General features: G+C 39.4%; 2 protein-coding genes and 1 long non-coding RNA gene across 3 annotated transcripts; all 3 read left to right on the forward strand.

Moving 5' to 3' along the window:
* The first annotated feature begins 341 nt into the window (after nt 1–341).
* Nucleotides 342–6,073, forward strand: LOC124266872 (sodium- and chloride-dependent glycine transporter 2-like). The gene is made up of 7 exons (XM_046701680.1): nt 342–462; nt 1,417–1,529; nt 2,037–2,165; nt 3,299–3,398; nt 3,826–3,926; nt 4,461–4,628; nt 5,443–6,073. The coding sequence occupies exons 1-7, from the start codon at nt 417–419 to the stop codon at nt 5,575–5,577; spliced, it is 792 nt and encodes a 263-aa protein (XP_046557636.1). The 5' UTR covers nt 342–416; the 3' UTR covers nt 5,578–6,073.
* A 31-nt stretch (nt 6,074–6,104) lies between these two features.
* On the forward strand, nt 6,105–21,812 carry LOC124266860. Its single transcript, XR_006895876.1, has 2 exons — nt 6,105–6,155; nt 18,926–21,812. It is a non-coding gene; the product is annotated as an uncharacterized LOC124266860 (long non-coding RNA).
* LOC124266859 (protein catecholamines up-like) lies at nt 11,906–17,336 on the forward strand. Its single transcript, XM_046701669.1, has 3 exons — nt 11,906–12,900; nt 13,961–14,172; nt 16,280–17,336. The coding sequence occupies exons 1-3, from the start codon at nt 11,928–11,930 to the stop codon at nt 16,529–16,531; spliced, it is 1,437 nt and encodes a 478-aa protein (XP_046557625.1). The 5' UTR covers nt 11,906–11,927; the 3' UTR covers nt 16,532–17,336.
* Nucleotides 21,813–23,280: the final 1,468 nt, after the last annotated feature.

Raw genomic sequence — 23,280 nt, forward strand, 5'->3', positions numbered from 1 at the left:
TTACAGTCTTTAAATTCTCAATAATTTCTGGTTTTACTGTATATAATGTACTGTTGTTGCTATTTTTTGTTATGCAGAATTGTAATTGCTGAGCTGAGTGTCGTTATAGTGGCTGAGAGATCAGGATATTGTTCAAATAATTATTTGTCTTTCAACGTTAGTAAATTATACATGCACATTTGTGTTTAAATGTTAATTACCGTCGATAACACCTGATGAAGCTCATAATGAGATGCTGTTGCGTCCTGTTATCATGTGAAATGGCAAGATCACTCAGTGATACGATTCTGACACCTTTTAAGTTCACATATTAATTCCTATTTTTTCCTGAATTTAGGAATGCGGTTTTTTGCACGTTTGTGTGTGAAGGAACAAGTCTGTTTGCTGGTCTCGTGGTCTTCTCCATCCTGGGATTCATGGCTCATGAGGCGAATGTTCCAATAGCAGATGTTGTGTCGTCAGGTAAACTATACATGTATATATATCAATAGAACCATTTCCAGAATCATGAGAGCCCACTGTACAATTGTGACTTATATCATAAGCATGTGAATACATGACACGTTTTATGGATAATAACTTCTCTTTTATTCTTTATACGACGTTTCAGAGCTAATTCTTGCTCCTTCATCAACTGAATGCTGCGTCGGAATTATCTCTGAAACGTCGTATAAAGATTAAAAAAGAAGTTGTTATCCATAAAACGTGTCATGTATTCATGTTCGTCCAACTTCGAAAAATGCCTTTCAAAACCTTCATAAGCATGTGTTTATGAATCACTATCAAATAGTGAGGAAACAAGGTGTTCGCAAAAAGGTGAGCATATTCTGCATCAATGATGGTATTCGGCATAACCTTACATAAAGATAAGTCAGTTGTTCACCTGCAAACACGCAGGTACAAGTCATAATAGGGTATTGCATCGGACAACGAATAACCAGTTTTCGTTTCCAAACAAACTTGTTTGTTACCTTCTGGCTGTTATTATTTTCTACCACTGAATTGTAAAATGTAACAAAAAAAAAGAACAATACTTAATTACCAATTTACCAATTACCAACAAAAAATATCTTATGTATATATGAAAAATATATTCTCATGAGAAAGGATGTTTCAATCGTTTAAGAAGCGTGATGCCTTTGTCGATTTTTGTGATAAATATACGCATAAAAACGAATAAGGGAACACATAAGTACAAGTGTTCCTTTATTTATTTCCAGAATTTCACTCACTGTGCAATACATACCTTGTGAAGAAACCTGGAAAAGAATAAAGGAACACTTGTACTTTCATCTGTTCCCTTATTCGTTTCTATGAGTATATATTAACTTCCATATTATACACTATATGACGTTTATCTTCTTTTCCATATTATACTTTGTATGTAAGTAGTCAAGTATAAATTATATTTTGCAGGACCTGGACTGGGTTTTGTTATATACCCAGAAGCCCTATCTCAACTCCCGCTGCCGCAACTGTGGAGTGTCCTGTTCTTCATCATGCTCATCCTTCTGTCACTCGACTCGCTGGTAGGAACATCATCGACTAGGAACATCATCAACTAATCAACTATGAACACTCTTGCTAAGGAATATATAATGCCTCGGGGTTGTAGAAATTATCAAAATGATGTATGTCACAAGATATGATATTTTAGTGCAGTCAGTAATTTTGCAAATCCCACATATATGGATGGGCTGTTGGTTGAAAAAGTTTCATTTCTCGGTCCATTTTAGTTTCGTATTATTACGTCATACTGTGACGTCATTATGTATGACGTCATACGACCTTTTTATATTGCATTGATTTTTTGACAACCTTTATTAAAGGTAATTAGCCCTTTCCTACCTATTCTAATAATCTGGTTATAATTGCATCAAGATATATCTTTAGTTCTATAATTGACATAGTTACTGAATTCCACACTCGAACAATAGATGTTGAAAAAACACTGTTTGACAGGATGTTATTAGACCATGCATGATAAGAAGCCAGTCTCATGTTCACTTTGAAATACTTTTGAATCCATTTTTCAGTTCTCAATGGTTGAAACTGTGGTAACTGCCATCTTAGATGAATATCCCAAACTGATAAGATGGCGAGTGACAGTGAATGGAATCTACTGTATTGTGTCATTCCTCCTTGGACTCGTGATGACGACTGAGGTATGTGTCGACAAGACATCATCAGATATTCTTGAACCAGCTCTCAACATGTCATCAGATAATCAGACATTATTGAAAAAGTTCTCAACATATCATCAGATATTCATCAACATATCATCAGACATTCTTCATCATATCATCAGACATTCTTGAACCAGCTCCCAATATTTCATCAGACATTCTTCAACATATCATCAGACATTCTTCAACACAGCATCAGACATTCTTCAACGTATCCACAGACATTTTTCAACATATCATAAGATATTCTTGAACCAGCTCTCAAGATATCATCATATATTCTTAAACCAGTTCTCAACATATCAATAGGTATTCTTCAAGATACCATCAGACATCGTTCATCCGATCATCAGACATTTGTTCAATACATCATCATATCTTTGTTCAATACATCATCATATCTTTGTTCAATACATCATCATATCTTTGTTCAATACATCATCAGAGTTTTGTTCAATATATCGTCAACGTTTTGTTCAATACATCATCATATCTATGTTCAATACATCATCATATCTTTGTTAAATACATCATTATATCTTTGTCCAATATCATCAGAGTTTTGTTCAATACATCATCAGACATTTGTTCAATACATCATCATATCTTTGTCCAGTACATCATCATATCTTTGTTCAATATATCATCAGAGTTTTGTTCAGCATATCATCGGATATTTTTCCACGTATTATCTGACCTGATATCATACACATCTTCAACACATCGCCATCCATTTCTTTATATATTTCATATATTTCTTCAACATTTTTTTCAACATGTCATCAGGGATTTCGTCACATTATCATCAGACATTTTGCTCAGGGTAGCCGAGTAGTCAAAGCGTTCGCCAAAGACCCAAGTTCGATTCCGAACATGGTTACAAAGCACGAATCCCAATTCTGATGTACTACGCCGTGATATTGCTGGAATATTGCTGAAAGCAACATAAGACCTTCCTCATGCCAAACATACCAAACATATCTCATCTAATCGAAAATACAGAATATGCATAGAATGGGTCAAGCCAAACTGACCACAGGTTCTCAGTCTGACTGAGATTCTTTGATGAAAATTAATTACCGCTTAAAATGGTTTCCCAATACCCTTTTCAGGGCGGAGTATACGTGTTCCAGCTGCTGGACTGGTACATTGTCGCCATTTTCCTCATCTTCTCGGGACTACTGGAGTGTGTAACAATTGCCTGGATCTATGGTATGATGTGCCGAGAACTGAACACCTCCCTGTTCTATAGTCCCAATCAGTTGTTGTTGTTTTCATTGACACGACCGTGTACGTTATTTGGCCGTGTTCAAATGAAGTGCAAAATCAGTGTAAGATTAATACAATTTGATGTGATCTATATTCATTAAAATTAACATATCAAAAACGGGCACAAAAAATATGTAATTTCCATTATGGCTTCCACTCCATGACATCAAAGTGTGCCATTTAAGATCATTCACGTACGTGTTTGTCGACATTTACATAATTGTTCACAGACACTTACATAGGTGTTTTACGACATTTATGTTATTATTTGTAGACATTTACATATATGTTCACAGATATTTGTAAGACCTTTTAGACAATTACAAAAATATATTTTCTTGACATTTATACATGTGTTTATTGCTTCCAGGAATTGACCGTTTCAGCGACGACATTGAGATGATGATTGGCAGACAAGTTCCTCTGTTCTTCAAGATCACGTGGTGTTACGTCACACCAGCCATGCTTCTGGTTAGATGATAGCACTTGCTAACAACTTTCTTCCATTAATAGCATTTCTGTCAAACTCACACACTAACAACAGCGTTTAATCCTTGATTTCATTTTTACTCTAAAATTGTATTCTTATTCTTAAATTTATTAATGCTGAAATTTCACAAACTGTGTAGCTCTTATCAATGTGCATGCATTATGCTTTCTTACGGAAGTTGATGTGATTGATTTTTTTTAGAATTAAAGTTGTGGAATTGTTATAAAGAGAATAACAATAAAAAGTTGAAATAATTAGTACGTAGAACATGGGCGGATCCAGGAATTTTGAATGGGGGGGGAGCCCACCCCATTGGCTCCGCCAACGCAAAAATATCTTCAATGTGGTCTTAAGTCATTTTCAAAGGGGGGGGGAGGGGCAACCCCCTGAACCCCCCTCTGGATCCGCCAATGTAGAAGCAGATAAAATAAATATAATGAGATTTGCTGATCACTGCCACCATATAATTCGTATTATATACCGTATAAATGCCAAAAAGTACTTTCTTTTTCCAGACAACACTTATCTTCACATTCACTCAATACGAACCGCCGACATACGGCAAGTATGTGTACCCTTATTACACGACTGTGATTGGGTGGTTCATCGCGGCCCTTCCGTTAATTCCATTCTTTGTGATGATGGTGGTCGCCGTTAAGAAACAGGAGGGAAATCTGTTGCAGGTGAGTACAAGACCTCAATTGTGAGGGTTACAATTTATCTCCCGCAATCTTAAGCTTGTAATAAGAGGCGACTAAATGTTTGATGTTTAACGCTGCACTCAGCAATATCCCAGCTAAATGGCAGCGGTCTATAAATAATCGAATCTGGATCAGACAATCCAGTGATTAATAGCATGATACATCTAAGCACTCGTGCATTGCAACACTACCCTCCTTGTTATCCTTGCAAACATGTCGTGCAGCGAGCTCTGTCGTACAGACAAGCACTGACTAACAGAAACCTGGAAAGTCTCAAAACGCTAGAAAAGTTTGGCGATCTGGTAATGACTTGATACATTGTGCGTTACAGAACTACATTGAATAAGCGCAAAAAAACACATAACAGGTGTAACCAGTGAGCCAGATGCATTGTGAATCATTTTACGACCTCATCAAACAGGGGCAGTCTGTGACGTCTAAGTTAAGGTCATGCTGCCTACACCTCGCCATAAAACATAGAAATACGATGTTACTAAAGTTTAAACTTAAATTTCAGTTGTAAATACCATTTTCTTATGAAACAAGGAATTGGAATTCAGTGTAACCATAGTTGTTTGTGATGTCTATTTTCACTTTCACACGAGAAAATTCGGATCGGCTGAAAAGTAGGTCATTGTCTGAATAGGTTAATGAGACTCATGTTTCGGTTTGGCCAGCATCAAATAACCATCAACATGGCAGTGAGCAGTTAATACGTTTTCATAAGCTTTTAATCTTGTTTCGTATGATAATAATAACAGTATTATTATCGTCATTTACACGTGGTGTATTTCAGAGGATCAAGATGGCCATGATACCAGATGCAAAATGGGGGCCAGCTGACCAGTCTTACCGAGCTCACTACCTCCAGCAACACCGGAAACCCTCAACCCTCAAAAGTGCGTTCAAATCGTCAGTGTCCTGCAAATAGAAAAGCGTATTACCAGATCCTGCCTTTATTTCTTATATCATGACGAAACCATGTTCATCTGTGCTCAACAAAAAGTAGGTCTAACAATGATTTGAAGACAAAGACGGACAATAATAAATTAAACAGTTTCCGCGATACCAGTTTGTGTTGCGTCACGTAATAGTCACGTGAACGAAATGTTCCACAATGGATTCCGATAGTGTTACACGAGGTTTAATTGTCCGAATCGAACCTAGTACCTCGAAAATAGTCTGAAAGAATGGAAGGTAAAGATGGTTCATTGTTAAACTTTACATATTGAGTTAATTTACTGATAGTATTATATAATCGCAAAAATCATTGCATATCCATACTGCCTTCTACTTCATTCAATTTATATCATGTTTATATATTTTATATTCTTATGACCTATATGTTACACTGGGGCGGTGGGGTAGCCTAATGGTTAAAGCGTTGGCTCGTCACGCCGAAGACCCGGGTTCGAATCCCCACATGGGTACAATGTGTGAAGCCCATTCTGGTGTCCCCCGCCGTGATGTTGCAGGAATATTGCTAAAAGCGGCGTAAAACCAAACTCAGTCAGTCAGTATATATTACACGTAATTATATGGGCAAAGGAAAGTACACTGAGGGTGTATTTTATGTTTGCTGAAAAAACTAATGTTAAAGTTCGTTAGTTCATTATGTTGATATAACCATCACTCATTCGTGCAACAGTTTGTTAAACGTCATCCGAGGCTTAGTTATTTTGTACAAAAATAAAGTGGTTCAGTGAATACTGGGATAAGAAATAATGTCACACATACCATGTGTGAATGTCATTTGCCTGAAAAAGCAAAAAATATTGATTTCTAGGCTATTTTGTGCAAAAATAAAGTGGTTCATTGAACACTGGGGTACGAAATAATGGCACACCCCACCGCCCCAACCTTCTCAGTATAAAGATGGTAAAGAGGAGAAAGGGTGGGGTGGGGGGGGGGGATGATTTACACATTCATTACTCTGGGACACCCCACAAGGTCAAGGTGACACGACATGATGTAACTGAAATACTGTTCAAATCGGCGTCAAACCCAACTCACTCACTCACTCACTCAATCGTATATGCTGTACTATATACATGTGCCCTTTACTTCGATGGTGTATGGATGTGTTTGGGGTTATTTTTAGGTTTATTTTTTAAACAAAATACTGCTTGATTATTGCCGACAGCAATATATACAATACAAACCCACTGTATCGAACTGCTGATGCCAAGATACAAATTCGGCTTGTCCGGAAATGACACATCCGACTCGACCTAATTAATGCCTGACCTTGAAGCAGACAGAGGCAAGCAAACGTTCTAAATTGTGCATAATTTGTCAATGGCATATATATTATAATTCAAAACAAAAGAATATGTAGCGTCTATATTTATACATTTATATCTACTTTGTTCAAATTATTAAAATATGCAAAATTCCGAAAACGATTGAGTTTTCGGTTATGTTAATCATTTTGAATCATACAACCGTAAATATCAAATTATTTATAAGCGATTATATACCATTCAAAACAAGTAGGGGATATTGGATTTACAAGATTGATAAAATGCAAATGATGAAGCCAAGGAGGAAACAGATGATGAAGAGAAATTAAGGGAAAATGTGACAATTTATTCCATTCCTTTGGAAATGTTTCATCTGTATGGATATATATTACTTTTTCTCATATGCATTGGCATTGGCTAGTGGTATGCTCGAAAAATGGAATATCCCCTACTTGTTTTTGAATGGTATAGTAGATGTGTAATATTCACGATATGCCATATTTCATGAAATAAATCAATGAAAATGACATTTTGTTTTTATTTTGTTCATTGTGATTTAGATGTGTATATTTTAGGCCGAGCTCACGGCTAATGGTGCAAATGACAGTGTTACAACCTGTTTTCTTGTATTATTTGCACTGTTTAACACATTGCCAGCATGCATATTATGATGTTCGTAAAGCACCTTAGTATATCCCGTCAGAACAAAATCTCAGAACAAACCCAACAGAGTAAAGCAGTTCGTCAACGCTTGTACATAACAAATCCCATTAATCTTCCCTCACACATAAATGTCGTTTTCTGATTGGCTGAGCTAATCAATGTACCCCGCTTACAAGCAAGTAACATTTTTCATGTTACCCGCTGGTAATGCCGAACTGTGAGAAATCGTTTGGTACTTCGTATTAGTAGTGTTTGGGCTGTTGCCTATCTCCTGTACTCCTTATTATGATCCAATACCCGTGCTTCAAACTGTACAAAATTAACATTGAGATGTTCGGAAAGATAAATACGTTGTTCACAGGTCCCTCGGGGCTCATGAGTTGATGTACCCTCTATGTTTGTTGATGTTCCTTGTACATCAACCCATGTCCCCCTCGTGACCAGTGGACAACTTATAATGTCTGCAGAAAAAGTGTCTACGAGCTGTCAAGTCAAAAGAATGAAGAACCCTATATGAAAGGATGGAAATGAGTGTTGACACCAGGTGTTCAAGAGAGAGTGAACATGTTCTGGTCTATCAGTAGCAGTTCCAATCAGAACAAAATCTCAAGATTGTATTTGCACTCAGCAATATACCAGCTATATGACGGCGATCTGAACCAGACAATCCAGTGATCAGCAACATGAGCATCGATCTACAATACTGGGATACGATGACATGTGTCAACCGAGTCAGCGAGCCTGAGTTCGAATTGGTCTTCAGTAACTTCAGGCGACTAACGGGATCCTACCCCTTCCGCAGATCGATGCTCATGATGTTGATCACTGGATTGTCTGGTCCAGACGCGATTATTTACAGACCTCCGCCAAATAGTTGGAATATTGCTGAGAGTGTCGTGAAACTAAACTCACTCACACACTCATTCAGCAATGAATTAAAAGTGCTTAGTTCTTTTGTTCGGAGGTGAATTATTCCACAAATGTGACTCAGATGTCTGAACTCAGATGTCAGGCCCAAATTTCCATATGTTTTTGTGCTGGAATGGGATGTATGAAGAATATTACAAGACTTTCCCATAAGCAGTACTCTAATAACGAATTTAAAAAATCTAACGAAACATGACCAGAATACTGAGTCGAGTAAATTGGGTTCATATTTCGGAATATTTCCTGACACAGACGAGTTCCGCTGTACATTTTCGTGAAATTGTTTGGAGTGAGTGAGTTTAGTTTGACGCCGCTTTTAGCAATATCCCCATCAATATCACAGCGAGGGAGACCAGAAATGGGCTTCACACATTCTACCCATGTGGGGACTCGAACCCGGGTCTTCGGCTTGACGAGCGAACGCTTAACCACTAGGCTACCCAACCGCCCAAAATTGTTTAGAAGATATAGTACCATATTCCCTGACGTACATCAACATAACACATTAATACACTACTCAACAAGTTAAACTCGCGCGCTTCTTTCCTAATACTATAATTTCATGACATGGGGAAAGCTGATGTTCCGTATCTAGTTTTGAGGAGTATATGTATAACGAATCTGTTAAGAGTTTGTAATTACGTTTTCGAAAGATTGTTTGAAATATAACAACATAATGTTTCATGCGTTGGGTCTCCTACATTGTTTTTATTACAGGGCACCGGGGTTGCGCTAGTCTCACAGTCCCTGAACCACATTATTTTCACTACTGCCAAGCCCTCCCTAAAATGCTAAAGCCCTCAGGTTCAGGAATCCCTGGTCTCCCCGGGGCTCCTTTTCAATTTATATGGGTTTGTTTGTTACTATTCAAATTAAGTATGACCGCCTCCGTGGTGTAGTGGTTAGAGCGTCCGCCCGGAGAGCGGAAGGTCGTGGGTTCGATCCCCGACCGCGTCATACCAAAAGACGTTAAAATATGGTACTTGTTGGTCCCTGCCTGGCGCTCGGCATTAATGGGTACAACAAGGACTGGTCGGCTCGGGAGTCAGTATAATGTGTCTGAGTAGGGTATTCATGCTTCACTGCGGCATGGTATCTCAGTGGGCTAGCACTATAAAACCAGCTTAAGTCTGGGCTAGTACAAGCAGCCGCACATACACATACACACGCATGCACGTCGTCTTATGAGTGAAATATTCTCAAACACGACGTTAAACCCAATTTCACCTCACCTCACCTCAAATTATATATATTCAGAGACTATTTTTATAAGCGTTAGTCTAGGCTTGCGCTAGCTTGGCATGAGTGGTCGAGGAGATATTACGAGCGTTTCAAATGGATGACATGGGCGACCAGAAAATACGCGACAGGCAACACCGAAACGTTTGACATGCTCTTGTAAATTAGAAATATGGAGTGTGGTCTTTTCACGTACGTGTTTCGTTGGCTGAGCGGTTCCCACGAGTTCCCAGTTACCAACCCCTGCGGCTTCTGATCTTCAGTAGTGAGTAGTGGTGGTCCGATTAATTGAAATAATCGAAGATTGGTCGCAGTGACTAAACGACCAAGCAATCGATCATGTTTTCTCATAATCGAACACAAACAATTCTGGAACACTTGTTTTTATCAACAATATATTTCACAAGGTTGGTTTTGTCTGTTACGTTTCATAATCACTACAAGCTCGTTCCAAGTCATGATTGAATTTATCTTAAAGACACCAAGAAATGTATGTTCCTAACCTACTAGTCATCCTTGAAAGATGTAAACTTTTGCCAAAAAAAACCCCAAATAACTACGTTTTTTCCTTATTTTTTTGTGCTTTAACAAATTTCATAAATGACGCTAACCAATTATTTTCGATGATTGGTCGGTGGTAATAAACCAATCATCAATAATGAGATTTTAACCGATTCCCAACACTAGTAGTGAGTGAATGAGTTTTGGTTTTATGCCGCTTTCAGCAATATTCCAGCAATGTCACGGCGGGGGACACCAGAAATGGGCTTCACACATTGTGCCCATGTGGGAAATCGAACCGGGTCATCGGCGTGACGAGCGAACGCTTGAACCACTAGGCTACCCTACCGCCCTGGTCTTCAGTAACCCATGCTTGTTGTAAGAGGCGACTAACGGGATCGGGTGGTCAGGCTCGCTGACACATATCATCGTATTCCAATTGCGTAGATCGTTGTTCATGCTGTTGATCATTGGATTGTCTGGTCCAGACTCGATTATTTACAGACCGCCATATGGCTGGAATATTGCTGAGTGCGGTGTAAAACTAAACTCACTCACTCATGCAAAGATATTAGCAGCTTTGCATGCGGACTATATGACTGTACAACTGCCTGAGGGTTATATATAATATGTTGCTATGATGGACTGATATAAACACCATCCCCAGTTATCCAGCCTAATACATGTTACATTACTGAGTGAGTGAGTTTGGTTGTTACGCCGTTTTTAGCAATATTCCAGCAATATCACGGCAGGGGACACCAGAAATGGGCTTCACACATTGTATCCATGTGGGGAATCGAACCCGGGTCTTCGGCGTGACGAGCGAACGCTTTAACCACTTGGCAACCCCACCGCCCATTACATTACTTAGAGAACGGAAGAATGGTGGGAATATATATACATCCGACAAACTGGAGAAAAAGTACATAATGAGAGAATGGAGATATGATATATGGTAACAGAACGAATATACCATACATTTAAAATACGTGACAGAGTGACCAAAGGCGTCAGCCCAACAGAATTACGTTACCAATACAAAAAGTACATATCTACGCACACACACACCAACTCCATCACCCAAACATGTACCATTTTTATACATTACGGGAACTTTCTCGTTTTCTTCTTTGACACAACTCACAAATGGAAACATGTCCGTATAACTTTATATCGACTTTATATCGACGTTACGAAGCCAAATCATTCTGGTTGGTAGATCGTGAAATGGCGTTGGGCTTAAACACATGAAGCGCTCGTAAAATCATCAGATATCGTCACATTCCCCGTGGACTTCGGGGATCTTGATTACAGTTTTGTCGTCTGTAAATAAACCAGTAGTCATGGAAACCTAACCATTTTACGCATTTTCCCTAAGGTGACTTCAGTGAAGGAAATAACTCGTGTTGTTGTTGTTGTTGTTTTTTCTATCTATTTATCGGAACGAGTTCGATCTTATCACGGTAGATCTGTTATTTCAAATCGAAAGATGTATAAATTGTTTTGTTTTAAATTTTGCTTATTTACATGTTAAGATGTTATTGATATCCGACATAATTCATGATACATTAATGGTACGATTCGACAGCATGAGAATTTGCTCGTCATATTCTACAGGTGCCCTGACGGAAAGCCACGTGTATTTGTTGACATCGCTCACAGCGCCACCTAACGCCACGTACACAAACTCGTGTCAGGTTCCAAGATGGCTGCTCCCAGTGTGAAATCACGTTACCGGCTGTTACTGCTTTCAGTGTTAATTTCTGGGTTTGTTTTAACCAATATTATTAATGCACATGGACATGGCCACGCTCATGACCACGGAAACGACCACGGTCACAGCCACGACGAACCGGCGTCGTTTAAATACAGCAAACAGGCAAACGAAGCCCAGGAAGATGATCATGGGGCACACGGACATACTCACGGGGGACACGGCCACGCTCATGACCATGACCATGGTGGACATGGGCACGCCCATGATCACGAGGGACACGGTCACGCTCACGGGGGACACGGTCACGCTCACGGGGGACATCATGAAGATCACACCGAAGAATACAAGAAATGGGAAGACGCGAGACCAAAACCGCCAAAAGCGAAAGAAACAGACTGGCTTCTGTGGATCAAAGCTATTGGTGCAACGGCATTCATAAGCGTGTCACCGGTTTTCATACTGCTTGTGATTCCCCTCGACAATACCTCAGAACACGAGTCCCTGCTGAAGATATTGTTAAGTTTCGCCTCGGGTGGTCTCCTTGGTGATGCGTTCCTCCATCTTATTCCACATGCAGTGTCTCCTCACTCACATGGAGGCGATGGGGATGACCATGGTCACTCACATGATCACGGACACTCGCACGAACACGGTGGACATAACATGTCAGTAGGTTTGTGGGTGTTGGCTGGTATAATCGCCTTCCTCGTCGTTGAGAAGTTCGTCCGATTTGTCAAAGGAGATGGTCACGGCCACAGCCACTCCCATGCCCCACAACCTTCTAAGCCAGTGGAGAAGAAAAAGGCAAAGACAAGTGATGACGAGGGAGAGAGCAAGTCGGAAGAGAAGAGTAAAGGAGAGAAAAAGGAAGAGAAGAAGGGGGAGAAGAAGGAAGAGAAGAAAGAGAAGAAGAGAAAGAAAGCAGAGAAGAAAGTGGAGAAGAAGGAAGCTGCTAAGAAGGGTAAATCTTTCTAAACAGAGAATGAATTCATGTCAGTATTATCAAGCTACACATTAGATTTGGTTGGAGCGTCCGCCCGGAAAGCGGAAGGTCGCGGGTTCGATCCCCGACCGCGTCATACCGAAAGACGTTAAAATATGGTACTTGTTGGTCCCTGCCTGGCTCTCTGCATTAATGGGTACAACAAGGACTGGTCGGCTCAGAGTCAGTATAATGTGTCTGAGTGGGGTATTCATGCTTCACTGCGGCATGGAATCTCAGTGAGCTAGCACTATATAACACCAGCTTACGTCTGGGCTAGTACAAGCCGCACATACACATACACACGCATGCACGTCGTCATATGAGCGAAATATTCTCAAGCACGACGTTAAACCCAATTTCACCTCACCTCACACATTAGATTTAATGAAACAACAGTCTACTCGTCAGAAAGTCACTGGGAAAGTCACTAGTAAAAGCAGCATAAAACCCAACTCACTCATGATCACTGGATTGTCTGGTCCAGACTCGATTATTTACAGACCGCCGCCATATAGCTGGAATATTGCTGAGTGCGGCGTAAAACTAAACTCACTCACTCACTCACTCATGATCACTCACTTGTAATCTAAGTATTTGCTGTCCATTACAAACCAAAGGGACCCAGTGACAGTTATTGATGTCCGATTTTGACATTTAACGTCGAGTTACTGATTTATGTCTCACACCCTGTAGCCTAAACACCATTACAGGCGGTTTGGCTCAAAGACATTCTGAAGAAGTTCAGAATGTGGTATAACCAATCCCAATTTTGCAGATCAATGCTCATGCTATTGATCACTGGATTGTCTTCTGCAGACTCGATTATTTGCAAACCTGCCATCTTACGGCTTAAATATTGCTGAGTGAGGCATTAAGCAAACAGCAAACAATACCAATCACCCAGTTGTCAAGTCCAGATACAGAATGCTGTCATATTGACAAAACTCTTGTCATATAGACTTATCTGACATTGCCTAGAGCCTGTAGTACTTGCCATTCATCTATGTTAACCTTTGATTTCCATATCTTGTTGTAGACACTGAGCAAGGCGACATCAAGGTAGCTGGCTACCTGAACCTGGCTGCAGACTTCGCCCACAACTTCACTGATGGCCTTGCTATCGGGGCTTCCTTCTTAATCAGCCAGAATGTCGGTATTATCACCACCATCACCATATTCCTGCATGAAATACCCCATGAAATTGGTGATTTTGCCATCCTTGTCCAGTCCGGATGCACGAAACAGAAGGTAATTGAAACAGTTTCTATGTGTGCCGTCAATAGATTGGTTGGGAGACGAAGATGAGTTATCTCCCTTTGACCATCACTCCAGCACTTTTAGCTAGGCCAAGTGTCTGAAAGATCATCTGCCAAGCAGTCCTGTAGATGGATATAGGGGTGGTGGGGTAGCCTAGTGGTTAAAGCGTTCACTCGTCCTGCCGAAGACCTGGGTCCGATACCCGACATGGGTACAATATGCGAAGCCCATTTCAGGTGTCCCCCGTTGTGATATTGCTGAAATATTGCTGAAACCATACATAAAACCAAACTCGCTTACTCACTCACTCTTTCGGGATAGGTGACATTTACACCTACATGCCAGACCTATAAGAAAATGTTTTTCAGTTACATTGACAATCTTGAATCAAACATGGATACAAGTCGCTCACATCTGAGAAATTGCTGCCTGTCTGACAGTTTGGGTGCATATCTTAAAGTATCTTAAAATGTATACGTTATAGTGAAGTGATTCTAAGAAAAATGTTAATGATTAACTACTGTAGCAATGTACATATATGGGCCTGCATCTTCGAGGACTGGTTAAATTTATAAATCGCCAGCCAGACTGGAAAGATGGGAGTGTAAATTATGTCGTACATTGGTAAGGACTGGTAAGAATCAGATTGTCATCCTTGCTACCATTACACAAAGATCTGAGGACATCCCATAACATAATACCTTCCTAATAGTGTAGTGGGATATGTTCTGGTATTCGTACTAACTGGCCAAAATTCAAAGCAAAATTAAATCTAATCAAAATGTAGGATTTCTAAACTTGTGACATATTAGAGAGCTTTATTGATTTATAAATGTCTTCAAGTTCAGTGAATACCATTAGTTCTTTAGGTTAGGACTAAGTCACAAGTGTCTATTTGCAATCAGGGAATCACTCAACCAAGGCTCTGATTATGACTATAGACATGGGACACAGGTTCAGTTTAATTATTATTGTTTTTAACTCATAAGCAAGAGATATTTTACTTAAACTAAACCTTTAACAGGGCTACAGATAAGGGGCGTACAGGCGTAATGTACACCTCAAAATCAATTAAGTACGACATAATATAAGATTTCAAGCGTATCGTGTACACACATAAATACCTATGTACGTCTAACATTTAATTTCCGTGCAAATGAAAATCTATTTCGGATAAATACTTGTCAAGTTTCTTTAGCGAAACACGATTTGACACATGAGGAAACCCCGACAGTAGGAATCACTTGCGTTGCCACGCAACGATATGCGTCACTATTTTTCGATTGGCTAAAAACTACACTGTTCCTATTTATATCCAGTCGGACCTGACATTTCGTGCATCACACGGTCGCTCAGTTATTTCTCACGCATCTTCAAATAGAAATACATGGTTGGAAATAGTGATTGATGAATCGTCCAGACAAACCACATCACCAACTCGCTCACACAAAAACATGTCAGTACTCCTTCAAAATTCTCAGTACACCTCCACTTGCAATATGATGTGTAAGTACACTCACACCCCAAATAGTTATCTGGAGCCCTGCTTTAAAGAACCAGGTTAGAATTGGTCTACAGTAATCATGCTTGTCGTAAGAGACGGCTAACAGGATCAGAAGGTCATGACCCGGTTGACACAAGTCAGTGTATCCCAGTTGTGTAGATAGATGCTCATGCTGTTGATCACTGGATTGTGTGGTCCATACTTTCTTATTTAACCGCCACCATATAGCTGGAATATTGCTGAGTGCAGCGTAAAACTAAACTCGCTCACTCACTTATTTACAGCCCCCACCATACAGCAGAAAGATTGCTGAGTACGGCGTAAAACTACAAACCAAACCAAACTCAGATCAATTTTATTTCTTGTTTTACGGATCCGGATACTTTTAGTATTTTGAAGGAATATTTCTTTGACTGGTGATTTTTTTCCCCTCCTGCCTTAAGTTTTCTAAGGACAAATATCCATAAAGCAAGAAATAAGATTGATCTGGCCTTAAAATGAATGCTAGTTGACAGATGGTGACATCACGTCCCAGATTAAGCTGTGGTGGCGAATGTGTTCAGGATATATATCCTATATAACTCTCTGTTTCAGGCCATGATGCTTCAGTTCTCTACAGCCATAGGCGCCATGCTAGGAACTCTTTGCAGCTTATTTGCCGAGGGTATCGGCGATGTTGCTACTGCCTGGATCCTCCCCTTCACCGCAGGGGGCTTCATCTACATCGCCACTGTGTCTGTTATACCTGAACTGCTTGTAGACTGTAAGCTCAGTCAGTCAATCAAAGAGATTGGTGCCCTGCTTGTAGGAGTATACATGATGGTTTTGATTGGTCAGTTTGAGTGATGGACAGGTGTCTTTAGCCAATGACTGTTACTCACTGCTAACAACTAAAGTTGTTGATCATAGATTGGATCAATCTGTTACCATGGTTTCCGCTGAGTTTGATATTTTTCAAAAGATATTTTAAACAAGTTTGAACGGAGTTTTTTAAAGTAGTTTTTTATGATTTTTCAAAAGTCATGGTAACTGTGGGTATTTTGTTTTTTCGGTGATATTTTTATTGTTTTTTCAATGTATGTCAGTTCAGATACCATTCCAACGTCTTTGTTAGATAATATGAAGTCTGATATTTTGTGATTTTTAGAAAGGTATGTTAACAGTGTTACAGTAATGGGCACAAATGGTTATGTCCTGGTCCATAAATGAGACATTCTTAAAGAATAATAAAAGTCTTTTAAAGAGTTTTTGAGAATTACTGTCTTCAAAGCTCAAATACTGCCATTTCTGGTGCCCCCAGTTGTGATATTGCTGGAATATTGTTAAAAGCAGCGTAAAGCCATACTCACTCACTCACTCAGAAATACTGCATTGTGGAACTGAAGATGATGAGTCAGTAGAGTGCCCACTGTCATTCTTGTCTCTTAAATAAGAAATTAGCTGTGTAAAACCCAACTCACTCAGTTAAGGTGAACAACAAATAGTAGACAGCAACGAGCTCTTGAGGTGGGATTTTGTCCATGTTCTTTGTTAGTCGTGCTTGTTGCAATACTGGTCTTAAGTATTAATGTTCTTCTTAGTATTGTACTTGTTTGGTTTGATTTGTGGATGTATCTTGATACTACTATTGAATTAAACTCATTTTCTGTCATCGTCTTAATATCATGTCATGCATATTTGAAATGCTCATTACAGTACTTTTCAAAAGTAACTACTGCTTGGACGTGTTGAACACAGTTTGATTGTGGAATCATGTTCATATCAATGCACTGGCATTAATGTTGATACCAAGATATATATAGTGTATCAGAAAATTTATACTTGCTTTTGAGCAGAGCTGCTCCTGTGATGTCAAAGAATTATTTGCAGGTATTTAATATTTAATTATTGTTGTTTTTGAACTGATAAGAAGAGATATTTTAATTAAAACTAAACCTGTAAAGATCCAGGTTAGAATTGGTCTTCAGAAACCATGTTTATCGTGACTAACGGATAGGGTGGTCATGCTCGCTGACTTTGTTGACAAATGTCATCGTTTCCCATTTGCATAGATTGATGCCCAAGCTGTTGATCACTGGATTGTCTGGTCAAGACTTGATTATTTACAGACCGCCACGATATAGCTGGAATATTGCTGAGTGTGGCATTATACACCAAACACAATAAAAAAAAGGGTGTAAAACCATACTCCCTCACTCACTGATATTGTAGGGGATGACGGCACCATTATCACCAAGGCGATATTACTTAATTTGTCATGACTCTTCTTATTACTCATCACACTTTAATTTGGAGCCAAAGACCCAGGTTCGATTCCCCACATGGGTACAATGTGAGAAGCCCATTTCTGGTGTCCCCCGCCGCAATATTGCTGGAATATTGCTAAAAGCGGCATAAAACCAAACTCACTCACTCACTCACTTTAATTTGAAAGTTAAAGAATGACTTGTTTTTAAGCTTAACATTAAAAACATGGTTGTCCCTATTCATAGGTTATTAGAAACATAAATCTAGTTGTATGTAGACACTGAAGGTGACATGATTCATTTAATTTTTAACACTGGATATGTGGTGAGTGCCTGTATAGAATTTGCATGTAAAGTTATATGGCGAAACGTGTAGGTAGAGACTAAGTAGGGTGGTGGTGGCCTATTGTTTCAAGCATGTGCCAGACACATCGAAGAATAACATTTGATTCTCACCATATTTGTACAACCAGCAACGAAGTTGTGACAATTTCATGTTCAGAGTTGTCTCCCTCACTCCAGCCAGGATCTGATGAGCAAGGTTCAATTCCAGATTCTCTCAGATTATGATCCGTGGGTTGTCTGCTTGCCCTTGCTCACTGATTCTGTCTATGACTAAACTTAGCTTTTTTACAATCAGTTTGTCACTTTCTTGCCTTATGTTGGAACTATAGCTACCATGTAGGGCTGGTTGAAAAGATCAGCGGCGGTGGGGTAGCCTAATGGTTAAAGCGTTGGCTCGTCACGCCAAAGACCCGGGTTCGAATCCCCACATGGGCACAATGAGTGAAGCCCATTTCTGGTGTCCCCCGCCGTGATGTTGCTGGAAATTTGCTAAAAGCTTGTAAAACCATATTCACTCACTCACTATAGCTTCATGTACTCGAAGAGTTTCGCCCCATTATGCATGCAAGGATCCACAGAAGGTCTGTTCGAATCCCATACGATCGTTGGTTCACTATAGTAATCTTTGGTGAAAACCAAACTCACTCAGTCAGTCAATGAAAAGATCAATAATTTGAAATCTCATCAATGGGAAGAAATCTTAGCAATTTTCTGAGCGAAAATTTTATCTTTGATATTGTCTTGCATTGTATGAAATAACAGTGACCTTTGACATGAAATATGTTGATTTCTATTGGACTCTTTTGCATTTTTGCTTAAAGTTACTTCTCCAATATTTATTAGTAATCGGCTGATATTTAGTTAACGATTATCAGTCTCTATGGTCTGAGCAGATAGCCAGCCCTACTACAAAGTGTTCATCATGAACATTTTAAACATTGTTAACATGTAAACTGTTTTTGTTGGTGAGGTATCGTTATATATGTGTTGTTGATGTGACTGTAATTACGCTGTGCTGTCTATAAGATGTCTAATACTGATTCGTTGATACAAATAATGCTGGAAAAACTATACAAAATGGTCATTGAATTCAGGATGGGGTGGTGCTTCAAAAACTTGATTGCAATATTATTTTGCATCTATTGAGGTATACTTGCCAGGTTGTTTTATTTCTTTTCTTTTTTATTAACTCCATAAACACACAAACGCTGTAAATTCTTATAAGTTCATAAACTACAAGAACTTTACAAACTATTTAAATATAATTGATTACATAAATACTTTGGCAGTACAAAATATGTGACATTTTTCAGCTCAACGAAGGCAACACAATCCAGGGCCCGTTTCATAAAGCTCTAGTAGACCTAAGATCTCGTAACTTTTCTCATAGCATTCATACTTCCTATGTTACAGTATAGGAATGCTATGAGAAAAGTTACTGAGATCTTAGGTCTTAATCTTTGTGAAGCGGGACTGCCAGAACCTTATCAGTGAGAAATCATAAATCTATCTGTGGTTTGTCCAAAATGTTTTTCCAGCCCTGAAAACAAACACAGACAAAATTGTTTGGATAGGCAATCAACTGCCATGAAATTTGTGCTAATAAATTATGTTTAATTATCCATTATTTCCATATGATAATGATTAAGGAACACTGATGCATGCTGGTCGTATTATGTTAATCTGACATTGTGTGTTCTGGTTGTTTCAGTTCACTACACATTGCATGAGGGGCACCATTCTGTCAGAAAATGTTCCAACCAAATAAACATTTTAGGAGTGGTGGTGGGGTAGCATAGTGGTTAAAGCATTCGCTTGTCATGCCGAAGGCTCAGTTTGAATCTCCATATGGTTACAGTGTTTGAAACCCAGTTTTGGTGTCGATTGCTTGAAGATTGCTAAAAGCAACATAAAACCGAACTCACTCTCTCATTGTTTGAAGAAGAAGTCAGTAAACCAGAAGTCTGCACCTGTGATAATAAAAAGAAACACAGTTTCAGTAACAAAGCAATGCATTTTTCATTTACATGCATGTCTTTTAAAAATAATTCTAAAAATTTACACCTGCCAGATATCATTTTGATATTTACGATTTTCATGGTGTTTTTTGCAAGGGTTACTTTGGTTTCATAAAGCTCTAATTCCAGATTCCATGCCGTGGATCCACGTTTTGTGAAAATATTAGTATTTGCAATTTAAGAGTGTTAATAGAAAGTATATAGATCTTCACAGTGGTGGTGGGATCAAGCTTTATAATTCTCCTTTAACATGTTACAGTTTGTGTTTGAGTTTTGTCGTTGTGAAATTGTGATCTGATTGATGAGAATGGAAAATATGGAATGAAAGGAAAATGGCAGTTTGTTGCTTTGAGTCTGTCCACCTGTTACTTGTGTTCAAAGTTTGGAAAATCTTGGAATAGCACATCCTTTGTTGCGATGTTGAACAGTTTATTTCAGTTTCATCAGCTGTGGTACCAACATGTATGACTTGTTTATTTTGTGATTTATACCAGGCAGATGCCTACAGTGCTTTGTGTCTCAATAACACCTTAACTCCACTACAGCTCATTGTACCATGTATACCTGACAAATGTTCCCTTGATACTGAGAATGCACTATTTTCAGGGGCGGTGGGGTAGTCTAGTGGCTAAAGCGTTCGCTCGTCATGCCGAGGCCCGAGTTCGATTCCCTACATGGGTATAATGTGTGAAGCCCATTTCTGGTGTCCCCTGCCGTTATATTGCTGCAATATTGCTAAAAGCAGTGTAAAACTAAATTCACTCACTCACTCATTGTACCCTGGGATGGTGGGGTAGTCTAATGGTTAAAGCGTTCACTTGTCACGTCAAAGTCTCGAGTTCAATAACCCACATGGGTAGATTGTGTGAAGGCCATATCTGGTGTCCCCTGCGGTGATATTGCTGGAATATAGCTAAAAAGTGCGTAAAACTAAACTCAAACTCACTCACTCTTTGTACCCTGAGCTGTAAATATTGACATCAGACATATTTGGGGCAAACCTTGCGGTGGCAAGGAGCCTGATTCTTCTGACATTGATACACTTATGTCAGAGAGGGTCACATGAGAAGGAATAAATCTTCTTTATATTTTTTATCAAAGCACTGCAGGGCCTCCTTTCACAAAGCACTAATGTGATCGTAAGTCACTAAGGCAACCTTAGTGCAATGTTAAAGAATGGGAGTTAAGGTTAACCTTAGTAAAGGTTGCTTCGAGAAAGGAGCCCCAAGTGAAGAACTATTGTACAAGTGAAATGTTGTTGGGGTCAAGACTTAAAATTTTTGTTTGTTGATGAAGCATATTTCTCATTTTCTTTTTCGACATGTTTTTGTTAGCATTCTTCCAGCCATGTATGTGTGACACTACTTGTGAACCAACACGACTTCATACTGAACACGTCTACACAAGGTGTCAAGGACTGACTGTCTGTATTGTCACTGTTGCGAGTGTGGATTCATGGTGCTCAGACTTGTTACTATATCTATTGTATGAACTGATGAATAAATATGTATAAATGCCTTTCTTTTTGTTTGTTCGAAGAATGTCATTAAAAGTGGAAAATATGAAGCATGAAAATTTCGTGTTCGGGTCATGCTCAAATATGTTTTATGTTGTTTCATCCCACATTGTCAGGTCACTGAGTCCCTGAGCCTGACCCCATTTGGCGGCTCTTGTGACAAGCATTGGATACTTGGAGTTAAGTTTTCTGAAACCACACAGGTTCCAAGCTAATCATGTATCAGCAGGACATTGAAACCTCATTCCAGTGAGTGAATGTTATATTATGACAGGGCGGTGGGGTAGCCTAGTGGTTAAAGCGTTGGCTCGTCACGCCGAAGACCTTGGTTCGAATCCCCACATGGGTACAATGTGTGAAGCCCATTTCTGGTGTCCCCCGCCGTGATGTTGCTGGAATATTGCTAAAAGCGGCGTAAATCCAAACTCAGCCAGTCAGTATTTTATGACAGACTGCCATGTTCAAGCCGTATCGTGGTAGCCTGTAAATCTTGGGTCTAAGCCAGAGACCCGTGAAGATCCGGGTTAGAATTTGTCTTCAGCAACCCATGCCTGTCGTAAGATGCAACTAACGGGATCAGGTGGTCAGGCTAGCCGACTTGGTTGACACATGTCATCTTATCCCAATTGTGTGGATCGATGCTCTTGCTGTTGATCACTGGAATGTCTGGTCCAGACTCGATTAGTTACAGACTGCCGCCATATAGCTGGAATATTGTTGAGTGCAGCGTTAAACAACAAACCAACCAACCAATGGGTCCAATCGGTGAATGTTATTTCATGCCAGTCTACCATTTTGGGTCTAAGCGAATGGTTGTAAGTATGTTTGAGTATGCTAACCAATGTTCAGAATGCCAGGTTTTGCACAGTGAAGACCCGCACTTCAGTTAGCCTGGTTCTAACTAGCATCGTGCAACTGCATTGTTTCAAAGATGTCCAGGTGAGTATGGATAAACATCACACAAACAGAAATGTTGCAGCTAATTAATCACATAAACAGTAATATTACTGCTATATCATGTTGGCCTATAATAGTTTTGAGTGTGGACCGTTTAACCAAAATGTATTCCATCAATTTTTCTATCATCTTAGCTTTACTATTGCTAGGTTTGTTTAAATGCCAAGCTCAGCAACTTTCCGGGCGGCCTGTGAAAGATCAGACCAGGACCAGGCAATCCAGTGATTGATATAATGAGGCAATGTGAGCAATTAACCACAGGCAAGGATGGCCTTACTAGCTTGAGCAACCGATCCATTCCGTCATGAACTGCTGTACACAAGTTACAACCTGGCCTCGACTTCTCGAAACAAACTTAAGTCTGAGTTTTAACTCAAGTTTGAGAAAATGCAGGAAAATGCATTTCCCAGAATGAACTGAAATCGATATTAAACTCAAACATAGTGTACAATTTGAGTTTGGTGGATAGATTACTAGTAATTTGGGCTTTATAATTTTAAAAATGCAGTTGAG

The sequence above is a fragment of the Haliotis rubra genome, unplaced genomic scaffold, assembly GCF_003918875.1.
Source record: "Haliotis rubra isolate DU_JTF1 unplaced genomic scaffold, ASM391887v1 Scf1284, whole genome shotgun sequence".
NCBI classification, from domain to species: Eukaryota; Metazoa; Mollusca; class Gastropoda; order Lepetellida; family Haliotidae; genus Haliotis; species Haliotis rubra.